General features: G+C 31.4%; 2 protein-coding genes and 1 long non-coding RNA gene across 4 annotated transcripts; 2 read left to right on the forward strand and 1 right to left on the reverse strand.

The window, feature by feature from the left end:
- Nucleotides 1–145: 145 nt before the first annotated feature.
- On the reverse strand, nucleotides 146–3232 carry LOC108855657 (casein kinase II subunit alpha-4, chloroplastic). The gene is made up of 10 exons (XM_018629526.2): nucleotides 2844–3232; nucleotides 2509–2638; nucleotides 2246–2440; nucleotides 1521–1678; nucleotides 1219–1309; nucleotides 1031–1096; nucleotides 850–932; nucleotides 701–764; nucleotides 533–601; nucleotides 146–438 (listed from the first exon to the last, which is right to left on the reverse strand). The coding sequence occupies exons 1-10, from the start codon at nucleotides 3179–3181 to the stop codon at nucleotides 373–375; spliced, it is 1260 nt and encodes a 419-aa protein (XP_018485028.2). The 5' UTR covers nucleotides 3182–3232; the 3' UTR covers nucleotides 146–372.
- Nucleotides 3233–4073: 841 nt separating this feature from the next.
- LOC108833432 (uncharacterized) lies at nucleotides 4074–5676 on the forward strand. Of its 2 annotated transcripts, XR_001946694.2 has the most exons (6): nucleotides 4074–4274; nucleotides 4382–4476; nucleotides 4773–4851; nucleotides 5045–5142; nucleotides 5230–5341; nucleotides 5481–5676. It is a non-coding gene; the product is annotated as an uncharacterized LOC108833432 (long non-coding RNA). The 2 variants fall into 2 exon arrangements; XR_008944529.1 differs by having other exon boundaries at nucleotides 5230–5676.
- Nucleotides 5677–12902: 7226 nt separating this feature from the next.
- On the forward strand, nucleotides 12903–14284 carry LOC108834057 (putative expansin-B2). The gene is made up of 4 exons (XM_018607423.2): nucleotides 12903–13092; nucleotides 13202–13314; nucleotides 13424–13611; nucleotides 13722–14284. Exons 1-4 carry the CDS (start codon nucleotides 12903–12905, stop codon nucleotides 14053–14055), a joined length of 825 nt encoding a protein of 274 aa, XP_018462925.1. The 3' UTR covers nucleotides 14056–14284.
- Nucleotides 14285–14660: the final 376 nt, after the last annotated feature.

Here is a 14660-nt window from a genome sequence, read left to right on the forward strand (position 1 = left end):
TAGAAAAATAACAATGAAAATGCCTTGGGGACTAGAGAGCACTTGCTCATGTTTGCATGGTGAAAGACACTCGAACAGTACATGTTCAATTATTTGGGAAATTTGCCTCGTTAGCCAAAAAATTAAATCCTAATTAAGATTCTAGTTTAAAAAACCGGAAACTTATGCAAGACTCTTATGCATCAAAAGAATAATGTTGGGGGGTTTTTAATCATGCAAGATTCAAAGAAAACACTGAGAAAGGTCAAAACAGCAACACGCACAATTAAGAAAAAGAAACATGGCAAACCGACTTTTAAAACAAATAGAATTCCGTGAGGAAATAAAAATGAAAAAAAAAAAAACAAAACTGAACAAGCAAATGTTACAGGATCATTGGCCACGCGGGGTGGTGCGACTGCTTTCTGCATTTCTAATCGGGTTGAAATACGGATGTGCCTGCAAGAAAATCCACATATTCTCAACTCCATCAAAATACTCCAACGAAACTCGTTAAATATAAATACTAAAACGTGAAAAAACTGTTTATTACCATTGCTTCTTTAGCAGTTGGTCTTTCTTGGTGATCATATTTCAGTAACTTGTCCACAAAATCAACAGCCTTTTCAACGAAAAATAAACCAAAGCAACTGAGTCATGTTCATCCTTTTACAGCAAAGGCTTCTTAAATAGATAGATAAAAGCAAAAGTATGTATATACCTCAGGAACTGCCAAGTGCTGGTTTTCGGAATTGATGAACTTTGACCATGGCTTGCGGCTATGTCTACATAGAATCAACAAGGCAATAATTCAAAACTCTGAAATGGGAAGACAAAACAAAAATAAAAAGTTTATAAATCGAAGGATACCTCCCAACGAGGGATGCAAGATTAGGGTCCAACTCAATGCGATATCTGTTTAGGTAGGTGTTGAGTTCGTCTGTACCGAGTACCTTTCATAGTTACATAACACATGTTATTGTACTATTACATGATTTACATGTACTTGTTAACTATAACTTACAGGAACATGATGATTCAAAGATCTTACCTTAGCGATTTTGACCAATTGATCATAGTTGTCATGACCATAAAAGAAAGGTTCCTTGCGGAATATCTGCAGGAAATATTCAACACGGTGTATAAATTGCTGCTGTAAAGTAGTGCAAAGATTCTGAAAGCATGGTGAAATAAAAAAAAAAGCGCACCAAATTTCACTAAATAGCTTAAAACGCTTACCATTCCAGCAAACATACAGCCAAGACTCCACAGGTCTAATGAATAGTCATAATCCATTAAATCCACCAGCAGCTCTGGACCTTTAAAGTATCTGCTCATCATATGAAATATTAAAGGATATGCTTCATGTGTAAGAATAAGTATCCTCTTCTAAAACCCCTAGAGCTGAGTAAATACAATATTAAAAGTGTGTACACTTCTCATGCAGAATCTCCATATACAAAGAGACCCATTGTTTAATAGTTAAGATAACGAGAATCTTGCAGAGGACAGAGAGACTAATAAATAACAAAAGGGGATACCTTGAAGCAACACGAACATTGTATTCTTTCCCAGGATGGTAGAACTCTGCCAAACCCCAGTCGATTAAGCGTAGCTTACGTTGCTCGTGATCAATCATAACATTATGCGGTTTCACATCTCTGTGCATGATTCCACGCGAATGGCAGAAATCCAACGCCTGCATACACGTTATCAAAAGAAGAGGGAAAACAAACAATTAGAATTTTAGAGAAATCAAATAAAAAGCTTTTTCTTTACTGAAGAGTAGTAAATAACGTCGGACCACTATACATCTAGCTGTACATCAAGTGCAGTCTATCATATACAAAGAAATCACGGTCTAAGTAAGTAAAGATGAAGACGTATTGCAAGTACACACAGTTTCACAAATAAGCATGGATGCACATCTGTTTGAATATTTTCTATACAAAGAACTGAGTTCTAAACACCAACACCTAGACTAAGCGGGCACAACATAATATTGAGGGAAAAGACAATAAACAATAATAAAACATGGAAGCTTATGTACAACGCATTCCTGAAAAACATAAAACCACCGCAAAAACATAATACATAGAACACTAGTCGTCATACCACAAGCAAGAGAGAGATTTTTCTCATGTTTGAGATAGCAAGCAAAATAGACATGAAATGTCTCTAGCAAAAGCAGTGATATGGATAAAAGTTACATGGAAGCTAAGAGAGATCGGAATCAGATATATTTCAAGAAACTTGACAACTTTACCTTCAGAAGCTCAAAGATATAGTATCTAACATCATAGTCAGAGAGAGTCGGATAGAGGACTTTAAAATCCTTATTGTTGACATGCTCGAATATCAAGCTGGGCGTCTTGGACTGCTGATCTCTAACAATGTCGAGCAACTTGACAATATTCGGCCCGCCGCAGAGGTTCTGCAGAATCTTAATCTCTCTCTTAATCTGCATATGCAAGAAATCACGTTAGAGAAAGATGAGCTCAAGAATTGACTTGGATTCTTCTAACAAACCTTCTTCTTCTTGACAGGCTTCAAGATCTTGATAACGCATTTCTCGTCATCAGTGGCGTGGATGCCTTCAAAGACCTCACTGTATTTTCCCCTTCCCACCTTCCTAACCACCTCGTAATCATCCTGTGCACTGCATCATCCATCATCAACGAAGCTTATTCAAACATCGATACCACGAACCCTAAATCTACGTTCAATCTTGATTCAGCCGTAAACCTACCTCAATCTAAGCTAAAAATAAATAAATTAAATCCATATTTCAACTTGATTCTAGCCAAAATCAAATCTCATATCAATGATGAAGGATCTAGAAAACGATGTAATTAGGTTAATACCCCCATTGAACAGCGAGGGACTCGTAGTCCCAATAATCCTTGGGTTTAATGACGTTGACATCGGCGTAAACCCTAGCCTTAGACGGCGCACCGGCACGCCGGATTGATTTACCGATCTTCTGCGCCAGCGTTTCCGATTTATTCGCGCGGGGTTGTTGTTGTTGTTGTTGTTGCTGGCGGTGGAGAGAGGCGCTGGATGCGAATCGACGGAGAGAGGAGAGGAGGTTCGAGGAGGAGGAGGGAGAGATGGAGAGGAAGGAGAAGCGGAGGTCGTTGGCGGCGGCGGAAGCGTTGTTGCGAAGAGAGGAGATTGTGAATCCGATAGGCCTAAAGGCCATTTAACATTTTAATTTAATTAAAAATTCTATAGGAGATGAAAGACGAGGGTAACGACTTTGCATCTCTCTCTCTCTCTCTCTCTTTTTGGTTTTTTTTTGTTTGTTGGGCTTTTGTTTGTTTTATGAGAATGAGAGTAATGTTTCTTCTATCAGATCTACCGACGTTAAATTAATATTGTCTCTGCTCTCTTTTTTCAAATATTGTCTCTGCTCTTTGTCAGATTTTCGAAAATTACCGTTAAAATTGTTTACAATTATTAAAGCATTCAAGAAATAAAATAGTTTTGATTTTGCACAGAAAAAAAGTTACCTTTAGTATCTTTTCAGAAGTGCTTCGGATTCAGTTCATTTTGATTCAGTTCATTTTGATTCAGTCTTATAATTTATCTCAATATCAATTTTAAAACATACAGTATATGTTTTGGTTTGTTTAGGGAAATTAACACAAATGAGTGTTACATAGTCAAGGATACTAGTCTGGGTTCCATGGAAACGGATACGTGAAAACAAAACATTTTGAAACCTGAAAACATGATTTTAAAAAGTTTTACGAATGGAAACGTTTTCGAATGAGTACAATTGTTTTCTTCTGTTTGGTATAACTAAGAATATAAATTAAATAAGTAATAGTTGAACATCGAAATTATATTAAAATTTTAAAATAGCAGATATCCAATCTATTACTATAAAACACAGTTGTATCTCTCCTTGTGACACGTCAGATTCCAGGTCATAAACTCATTGATCTTGGGGTTGACACGTTGAAACTCAACGTTTCATTTATTCAAGATTAATATTCGTTTGGGCTTTTGATTTCACAGGGGTTTTTAATGAAGCTTTGTAAAGCCCATCTGAAAAAAAAAAGAGAAAAATCATCTTGAAACATTTTGTTTTCTACTTCAAGGGTTGAACCCTTAGTTTTCTCCGCCGTCGTGATGTAGTCTCCAACTCTAGGTTTCTATTCGTCTTCTTCCTCCCCTGAATTTTACCAGTTTCACATTCTTCTTAAAGTCCTCCTTGATTCCATCATTCACAATCTACATTTATTGTATGCTTCGCTCTTGCAAAGCGGTGGAAACCTCAGTATATAAAGGTTAGCATCCCTATTCTCGAAATTATCCTACGAATCTATTCAAACAGATAAATCCATTTAGTTTCTGGAAAATGGCTATCTCTCAAGTTTTTCTTACTGACTTGAAGTCTGGAAGATGTTCTTCCACGATTGAGATGAGGTTGCTTCGTTTCTGGAGGGCGGCGAGCTTAAGGGCGTCTACATACTCCACCTCGGCGTTAAGGTAATCCCGGCGAAAGAAAAAATCAGTCTCTTTCCTTTTCAATGATATATTTGAGCTTTACAATTTACAATACCAAACATTTGACAATTACAAGCTCTTTGATTTGATTTCTGGGTTATATTTTTAGTTCTGTTTACGTCTTTTTTTTTTGTTTTAGTCGAAGAAAAAATTCGATTATGTTCATCACACTCTAGAGTCTGAACCTTGGCACTTGATTCTTCTTATGGCTTGCTTTTCCATCCGTTGAAATATCTCGCTTTAACAAGCAATATGATTTAGCAATCATTTTTTTACAGATTCCAATCAATTGTATGGTGCATCATGAGGATCTGATAAGTTTAAACATTCTATGTCAATCAAATCAGCCAGAGAATTGTAAGTTTTCTGATATCCGTCGCTCTAGATACTGTTTTATTTGATAGATCTAACATCAACCAGAGTTTGGAAAACAACTTTAATGATATGAAAATGTTTAAAAGAAGCTCTCTGATCTCCATAATACTAAGAGCTCTGTCTAATATATGTTACGCTGAGTCTTTGATTTGTATTTTGGTTCTTATTGGCCCAGGTTCTTCTTCGACTCGAACTGAAGTAATGCAGGTTGCTCTTGGTCGTTCTGCTTCTGATTGCAACATGTCGTGTCATCTTTGAAGTCTCCAAGTTTGTGTAAGATGCTTCTTAAAGTTGTATTATATGACTTTGTCTAGACTGTTGTCTGATGTGTTTTTACATATGTTTTGGAATGTTATTCAGCTGTGTCATGGTGGAGCTTGACTTCTTATTACGGATATGCCAAACGGAAAGGTGAAAAAGTATCATCTCTCTCCTGAAACTCCATTGGCTTACACAGTGAAAGACTTACACTGTATATATATCTCTCTTGGCTTTCCCGTTCCTTTTTTAACTGTTTCAAAATTATTCTTTGGCTATCATTGCAGCTTATTTAAAGCTTATGGCTTTTTTTTTTGATCAACTAGCTTATGGCTTATTTAAAGCTTATGCAGGATTAGAATTTTCAAGGACCGGAAGCACTGCAGTAAAAACGGTTTTTGATTAGAACTATTGCCAGCTTGATAAATAACCAAGCTTGATTGTATTGTATGTGTATCTTATCGAATTTTGTTTAACAGAAATCTTTATTGTACGTCTTTTTGTATGTTTTTGTACATTGAAATCAATGACAGGGTTATTAAAAAAAAAGAATTGGTTAATAAATAATGTTGAGATATAATTAATGTGGAGGAGGGAATTAATGTTGTGGGCTCTAGCTACAAGCCTACAACGAACCAAACAAATATGGGTAAAACGTTTCTTAAAATTGCAAGCGGGTCACTCCCAAATTGATATCGAAAATGAAGTTAATCAAGGAGAAAGAAAGGCCTGGGCGAGTACATGGCGAGACCGTAATTAGTGTGAGCTTGACATATTGATAAAAGCACACAAAATGAACTGAGAAAAAACCTTGCGTTTAGTTGATTAGCAAAATATGTAGAAGGGTAGGTGATGTCATACTATAAGAAGCTGATTGTGGGGGCTCAGTTGGTTTGTAGGCTATGCTCCACCTCTCGAGTTCAATTAAAGAAGATGAGAAGAAGAGAGGTTGTAGGTGATTAATGTATTAAGTATAAAATTTAAATACATGTGTAACATCTATACTTAACAATAATTTTATTTGATAGTTTACTAATGAAGCTATGTAACATTTTTCAGCTTCAAACAAATTATGGTAGAGTAGATGATCAATATTATAGTCTCTAAGACACATGCATTGTATAAAAAGTTTTCTTTTTTTAATTGATACTTTTCCACGATTTTAAACACACCACACACTGATCCTCGACTACAACTTAAGAATTACAAGGTCAAGCTTCTCAATTATTCCCTACTATTTTACACACAACAGACGATGTGTTCACAATTCATAAAAAAAAAGAAATACGACACTAGGTGATCATACGTAACTCATACAGACTGCATGCACCTCTCCTCACCCCTCAAAAAAAAATAGTAAAACTATTTGTAGCTCGAATGTTGTATTTGCGTTCATTATTTTTGTTCCATCCTATTTTTTTTAACTGAATTCCATCCAAATTTATCGTTAAGACCTACGATATAAAACATGACCCGAATGTCTATTTGAATTGTGTTACTTGAAATGTGAGTATATTTTATTTTGTTGGAAATCACGAATTCGTGTATGATAGTATTCGGGATATAAATCTTTAGAACGACAGCCGACTAAATTATATACACTAATTATAGATTTTTTGTATGTTTATTTCTTGAATTCATTAGTTTTTATGAAAAAAATATATTTTCTCTAAAACAAATAATGATTCAAGTCTAACAAATCATAGATTGGGTTCTATGCATTAGATTTAATAGACAAAAATCTAATGCACTTAGGCCTAAGCACCTCTTCCATTTCTTTCTGCTTCAAATAACAACTAAGAATGCTTTCATGACATTTTTAGTTGTATAATTGGAATTTGGTGAAGACAGTAATCATTTAACATATCACATTCACAATCAACTGAACCTAAAATAAAATTTACACACAATTATTTTTCATAAAACCCGATACATCAAATCCCGCGCGTAGCGCGGACTTGCCCTAGTCTATATATGTAAAGATGTTAATTCTCTCGTAAGTACGTCATATCAGCAAATAAGTCAGAAATCGAGTTATCTGAATAAGGCACGTCTTCCAAGCGAGCAATAATTTTATAATATATTTATTTGTAAATATTTCTATATATGCATGAATGAGTACAGAAAAATCATCTAGTTAATTCATATATCATCATTATTTGTTAATTTTTTATATAAATATTTGTTTTTGTAAAAATTACGAAAATATATTAATAACTCATATATTAACTACTAAATTGTATATATATAAGGAAAGAGGTAATAAAGGAGAAGTGGGGTCAGCTGACCCCACTGTTTTTTAAATATATTTGTTATTTAAAAAGAAATTATTGATCCTAATAAAATATAAAATTTGACCCCACAAAAAATATAATTCCTCTAAAATTGTTACAAAACATTAAAAATCAAAGTTATAATTTATAGTTTTTAATGTCTTATAAATTGTGTTTTTGAGAAAAAAATAACCCCATTATAAAAAAATTATGACTCTGCCATATATATATATTATAATTTTATAAATATATAATTTTTACAAAAATTAATTGTAAGTGTTCATCAACAAATACTAAACTAAATCAACTTAATCAAATATTATTTTATAGTTAACTGATTAAAAATTTATTGTTCATCATGTTAATTAAAATAATTTTCTTTAACATATTTCTAAAACAAACAAAATTCAAAATTTATATTTTTTATTTACTTATTTATTTAAAACTAGACAATAAAATATATATTTTAAATAAATAATCATAAAATAAAATAAACTGTAATAATGTAAAAGTTTTTTTTGACAAAAAATGCTAAACTAAGTAAATGGACCTTCTAGTTCAGCTAACCAAACCGAATGTAAAGAATTGACATAAAGCATAGTTGATAAGAATTCCTTGTACCGCGTGTAAAATTGTGTCCTATAATTTTTTGCGCTCTAAGAATATATATGATCTTAAAAGTAGAGAAGAAAATCTTATTTCGTACAAATTCCTACGTAGCAAAAACTAGACATTCTTTCAGGGACGACGTCACCTTTACCAATTGAAAACATTTCGTCACAAAAACTACATCAAAAATTTGTAAGATCTTCATACATTACATCGTCCAAATTAACGCTTCACATTACATAAAAGATAGATTTCTTCGGAGATTCATCGTCCACATCATCACGTCATCTGAACCAAACATTAGATAATACCATCTTTGACCAGTGAAAACATCTTGTTCCCTCTAAACACCATCGACATAACAGATCAATTAAAATTGTTTTATAAAATTTAATATTAAATTTATTAAAATTTGAATAAAATCAAATTGAAATAGTTAACTAAATAAAACAAATTGAAACTATAAAAATACATTTTGATTTTTTTTTAAACTGTTGAAGTTAAAATTTTAAAATAATAGTATCCAAATATAAATTAAGATTTTCTTTTAAAATAAAAAATATTATATTTAAACACTACATCGTTTTCAACAGTGTAGATCAGTGAATGGATCTCCAACTGCCAAGCAAACCACAATCAACGGTTAACGTACAAGTCTCGCCATCGATTCAATAAAACGAAGATTCAGTATAATTTCGGTTGACCTTGATTTAGGGGTAAACGAAAATTCAACAAAGAATAGTGTTGTGTGGTTCACTCGACTTAACTTAACTAATTGCATCAATCATTTTGAGATAATCCTTTGAAATAGATTATTAACATTAGTGGTTTGACCGTTAAGTGCACATAGAGTTGCAAAAAAACTACATTGAGGTATTTTTTGCAGAAAATTCTTTTAAAAACTATGATTGATATACAGAACCTTGTTATCAAATACTCCATCCGTTTTAAAAAACTACATATTCTAGAAAAAAATTGTTTCAAAAAGATATATTTTTATATTTCCAATACAATTTTTGTCAATTAATAATGAAAACTTGTGAAGTTCAAAAACATTAATTTTATTTTTAAGTTTTATTGCTTTAAAAATATAAAATTACAAAAAAGTTTGCATTTATTACTAAGTTTTAATACTCCCTCCGTTTTATTTTACTTGTCGTTCTAGACTTTGGCACACAGATTAATAAAACATTTAATTTTATATATTTACTAGATAAAAATATCATTACCAGTACATCTAACCAGATTTCAACCAATAGAAAAATAGATTAGAATAAAAAATCAATAAATTTTGCATTGAAATCATAAAACGACACTTATTTTGAAACAAAAATTTTGCTCCAAAACGACATCTAATTAGAAACGAAGGGAGTATGTTTTATTAAAAAATGTGAAAATACTAAAACATGTATTATTTTGAAACGGAGTGAATATTAAAGAGACATGAACCATTTGATTCATTTAATATACGAAATCAAGTCACATTATTTTTAACATCCATAACAAATATACAAATATACAAAAATAGGTCTTTTCTTTGGACCATTTGCATAGAATACATTTCTTATTTGAGATTAGTTTGAACATTCCATATATTTGGAGCACACCAAGTTAATTTTTTTAAATAGGACGGTGTGTTAGAATAATCTACAAGATATATATATATATATATATATATATATATATATATTTATTACCAATGCATTGTAAACTCTAAATGATAGTATTCAAGAATTAATTAATTATATAATCTCTATAATATTATTTGAGAAGTCAGTTTCCTACGTGTCGCGTTCACGTTAAATACTACAGTGGTTGATTACGATGATACCCTTAATGAATCAAATATATCTAATTATCATTATTAAACATTTATTTTATTTTATTTTTTCTTTTCTATTTAGGTTTCCTTTTTCTTTTTTCTTCAAATAACCTATATATAAAGAACATTTATAAATTTAAAAATGAAAATATCTTTTTAAATAAAGAAATTTCACAAAATAATCTTGATTTTAAAGTAAAAAAATAATCTTTCCTTTTTAAAAATAATCTTAACAATATAATATATATTTTAAAAAAGTATTAAGCATTGAAATCATTTATGTATCACGCACACATAACCTGAAGGCCGATGGACTAGCACGAGGAGCTAGGAACCAAGCGTCTTTTGTTGTGCACATGGATGAAGAGCAACCAACATGGTTTGCAGAGTCTATTTGAGTCTGTAATAGTCGATGACAAAAAAAGTATTAAGCATTTTATTTAAATCAATATATTTCTCATATTATTACAAAATAATTTAAATAGCATAAACTAGGATATCTTTAATGAATAAAATTTAATTTAATTTTTTTATGTTCCCTTTTATATATTTCAAATAACATGTATGATAAAGAAAATATTTATAAAATTAAACTGAAAATACTTTTCATATATAATTTGATTTCATAAAAAGGAAATTTTAGAAAAATAATCTCGATATTAAAATAAAGAATTAATATTCCTTTTTAGAATGTATCGATTATATTTTTATGTAATTTTGTACCTATCATCACTTTATTTTTATAATTTTATTTGTGATAATTAACATATTCTAAATTACCAAGTACTATAAAATTAACATAGTCATGGGTTATTTACAAATAGCCAATCCATAAATATATATACACATCTAAGATGAAAACCAAATTAGTGCAATGAATACAATAAATATGATTTGGTTGAATTAGATTAGAAATAGTTATACTTAAATTTAACGGAAATATGTAACACAATATACCCACAAATGAGTAATTAGACCAATCCAAATTATTTTATACAAAGTCAAACATTAAATAAAAATAATATATTCTCATTTATTCTCAATATTTTACTAAATAAATATGAAATTCTCAAATAATACTACAAATATATTAACCAACTATTATAATTAAGATGTAACTTTGAACCGATCAACACTTTAGTTTACTTTTACTATTTGATTTTCAAAACAACATATATTAAATTATACATAATCTTACTAAAATATATATACAAATTTAAGGTAAGAATCAAACTATATGAAAATAACAAAATTAATCAATATTTTAATTGGTATGACAAAAATATCTTAGTTGAATCGTAAAAAGTAAATGTCATCTACTATATCCAAATAATAACCAAACAGTCGAGATATTATATATCCGAAATTATATAACTAATTAAAATAACACAATGTTATTTAAAATAAACCATGCATATTGATTACAATATAAATAAGAGAATGATTTAAAAAAATTAAAAATATTAATAAACTATCAAAATGTAAATAAAATATTATAATGTATTTACTTTATAAATATTTATATTCGTGCATGAGCACAGGAAAATCACCTAGTAAATTGATATTTTAGTCTTAACTTGAATTTATCAATAATAAATTGTGAAATATATGATTTAATTTTTATTATCAGTTATTATATCCATAAACATAAAAATATCAATCATTTAAAGTTCAATATATTGATAAAGTTAAAAGATATAAAGATAAATTCATAAATTCAGTAAAATTAAATTTATAAGAACTAATTAATATAACCATAAGATTAACATTGTTTTAAATAAAATATTATTTTTTATAAAGGCAGTTAAAAGTTAATTTAAATACTAATAACTTTACAATTCATAAAAGATTTTAGTCCAAAAAATAAAATTGCATGATTTAATTTTCTCTTTGTCGTCCTTACATCCTTGAAAATGTAAATTTAAGATAACACCTCAAAATTATTATTTTGGTTGTCCAAAGAAGTGCATGGGCCAAATAGAATATTATACGGGGCAATCTAATGACTTTTTTTCGTTTGCGTCTTAATGTAGTCAGACGGATGTGCGTCATCAAATCTTATAAGAAAAAAAAATTCGGATGTTAACTTTTAGTCTTTTACTATGATAACGTAAACGATGTTCAGATTTTCTAATTTTCACTTCAGCTTCGGCCAAAGTTTGAGGGGCTACTTCCAGTCAAGATGGTGAGGCTCAGGCCTTTCTGTACGCACTACAGAACATCAGGACTAAAGGATGGAGGTATGTTTGCATCAGAGGGGATAATCTTGAACTCACCAATATTTCAAATACTCGTGGACAAGATGTGGAGCTGGGAAATGTATTAATTGACATTAGATATTGGATGGGAACATTGCCAGACTGTTCTCCTGAACAGGTGAATAAAGAAAGAAATCAAGCGGCTGACGTAAGTTCTAAGGAGGCTCTTGTTGGCCTAAGCCTGTACTCTGAGTTTCATAATGTTCCACCATTTATTAATTGATTATTTCTATTACCCTTTTACAATATAATTTAATAAAGTTACCGTTGTTAAAAAACGAGAGTAAACAATGGATTGATTTCAGTAAGCCGTCATAACGAAAATCATGCCAAGTTTTACGTTGAACAGTCTGCGATTATTTTCAAACCTTTCGCCTGACGTTGGGTTGGATAATCCTTTCTATGAAATTAACACACTATATCGTTTTCAACCGTGAGATTGAGATTCCAACGGTGTAGATCAGTGGATGGATCTCCAACGGCCAAGCAAACCACCATTAACGTGAAAGTTTCGCCATCCATACGATAAAACGAAGATCCAATATAATTCCAATTCACCTTGTTTTAGGGGAAAATAAGAAACAATTACATAATACGACAACGAAAATTTCGACCTCATGTAAGTGTGGGCCTAACTGTTAAACCGTCACGTAGGGCATTGTTCGTAGGAAAACAAAAAACAGAAGACTTCACGTGTCCTATAAGTTGGGCTACTAGGTATGACACGTGGCTTAACTCCTTCAGGGGTTTCGATCAACATGATAAGTCTATAAGTAACACTAAGTCATAACTCAATAGTTACTTATTACTACAATGGCAATTCTTGTCTTAGAACAATGTTACAATATCTTGAACTTGCTCTTTGTTCTAACTTTTGTTCTATTGAACTCTGCTCATTGCTTTAACCCAAAAAGTCTCAATGTTTCGGCAGTAGCGGAGGATTCCGATTGGTCTCTGGCCGGAGCTACGTTCTATGGCCTCCCCACAGGCTACGGAACCGACGGTATATATATATATATATATAATGTTACTATAATCTAATGTACATTATATCTCTACATAAAGTTATTTTGCTTTGTATATAAATCTAACTAGAATATAAAATAATGAAGATGGAGCGTGTGGATATAAAAATGCTGTGGCACAAGCTCCATTTTCGTCCATGGTATCAGCCGGAGGTCCGTCGTTGTATAAGTCGGGGAGAGGATGTGGTGCATGTTATCAGGTTCTGCATGATCAAACTATTACAATTAAGCAGAAGCGTTTAATACACTTAAAATATTATATCAAATTTTAAACGTTACAAATTATACGTTTGTTAATATAATGTACAGATAAAATGCACTTCGAACCAGGCGTGTTCGACCAATCCGGTTACGGTAGTGATTACAGACGAATGTCAAGGATGCGTCAGAGAGTCGTTCCATTTCGATTTGAGCGGTACAGCGTTTGGTGCGATGGCCGTTCCCGGGCAAGATAGTCAGCTTCGAGATGCCGGAGTTTTGCAGATTCTTTTTAGAAGGTATATATGTCACATTAGAAAAATAACTACACCAATATATATATGGTTATATGCTAAAGTTTGGTTTATTGATTTTGCTCTAATTACTCTACTTTCATTTATGTTTGTAGAGTTGAGTGCAACTATAATGGCGAAACGGTGGTGTTTCAAGTGGACAATGGTTCAAATGCCTACTACTTCGCGGCTTTGGTGAAGTATGTAAACGGCGACGGGGAAATAGGCTTAGTTGAACTCAAACAAGCGTTAGGTTCTGATACATGGCTTCCGATGAGCCACTCATGGGGTGCGGTTTGGAAGCTTGCAGTGACGTCACCTCTGCGAGCTCCACTGTCTCTCCGGTTGACTTATCTAGACTCCGGCGAGACCGTTGTGGCTTCTGATGTTATACCGGCCGGTTGGCAGCCTGGTGCAAAGTACAAATCGAACGTAAACTTTCAAGTATAGCTAGATTAAGTTTAGCTTGCTCACGAGTCACGAGTCGAGTATAATATCTAGTAGAAGTTATCTTCCTTACATGTTTGCTAATTAACCTTAAGTAAGCATGTAGCTATGTTGGTTTTTAAATAATTAATGTGTACGCCCCCTAGGGCGAAATAAAAAAATTGTGTTCAATTTCATATGGTGAATTGGTATAACGATAATCAGTCACTTGTATGATAACATAAAATGTAATGTTTGCTTTAAAACCCTCTATCTTGTTTGTTTTCGTAGAGAATATTTGTCATTTTCTAATGTTCTATATTGGTCACGTTTTATATGGAACAATAGTATACCCTAGGATGGACGTTTTTGTTATCAATCAAATTACCACATAAATTAATGTCATCTAAATAAATAAATAATAAATATTAAATTAAAAAGTCAAAATAATTAAAAAATAATGTCAATTTTATTGGTGATGACTCTACAAGGTAATTCCAAAACTCTAAATCATAAATCCTAAAACTAAATTTAAATTCAAACCCTAAATTCAAACTTGAAACATTAAATCTTAAACCTAATTGTTTAAGTGCATTATAGGAGTATATGTGTCATAGGTGAGAAACTTA

This window comes from Raphanus sativus, chromosome 4 (genome assembly GCF_000801105.2).
Source record: "Raphanus sativus cultivar WK10039 chromosome 4, ASM80110v3, whole genome shotgun sequence".
Classification (NCBI taxonomy): Eukaryota; Viridiplantae; Streptophyta; class Magnoliopsida; order Brassicales; family Brassicaceae; genus Raphanus; species Raphanus sativus.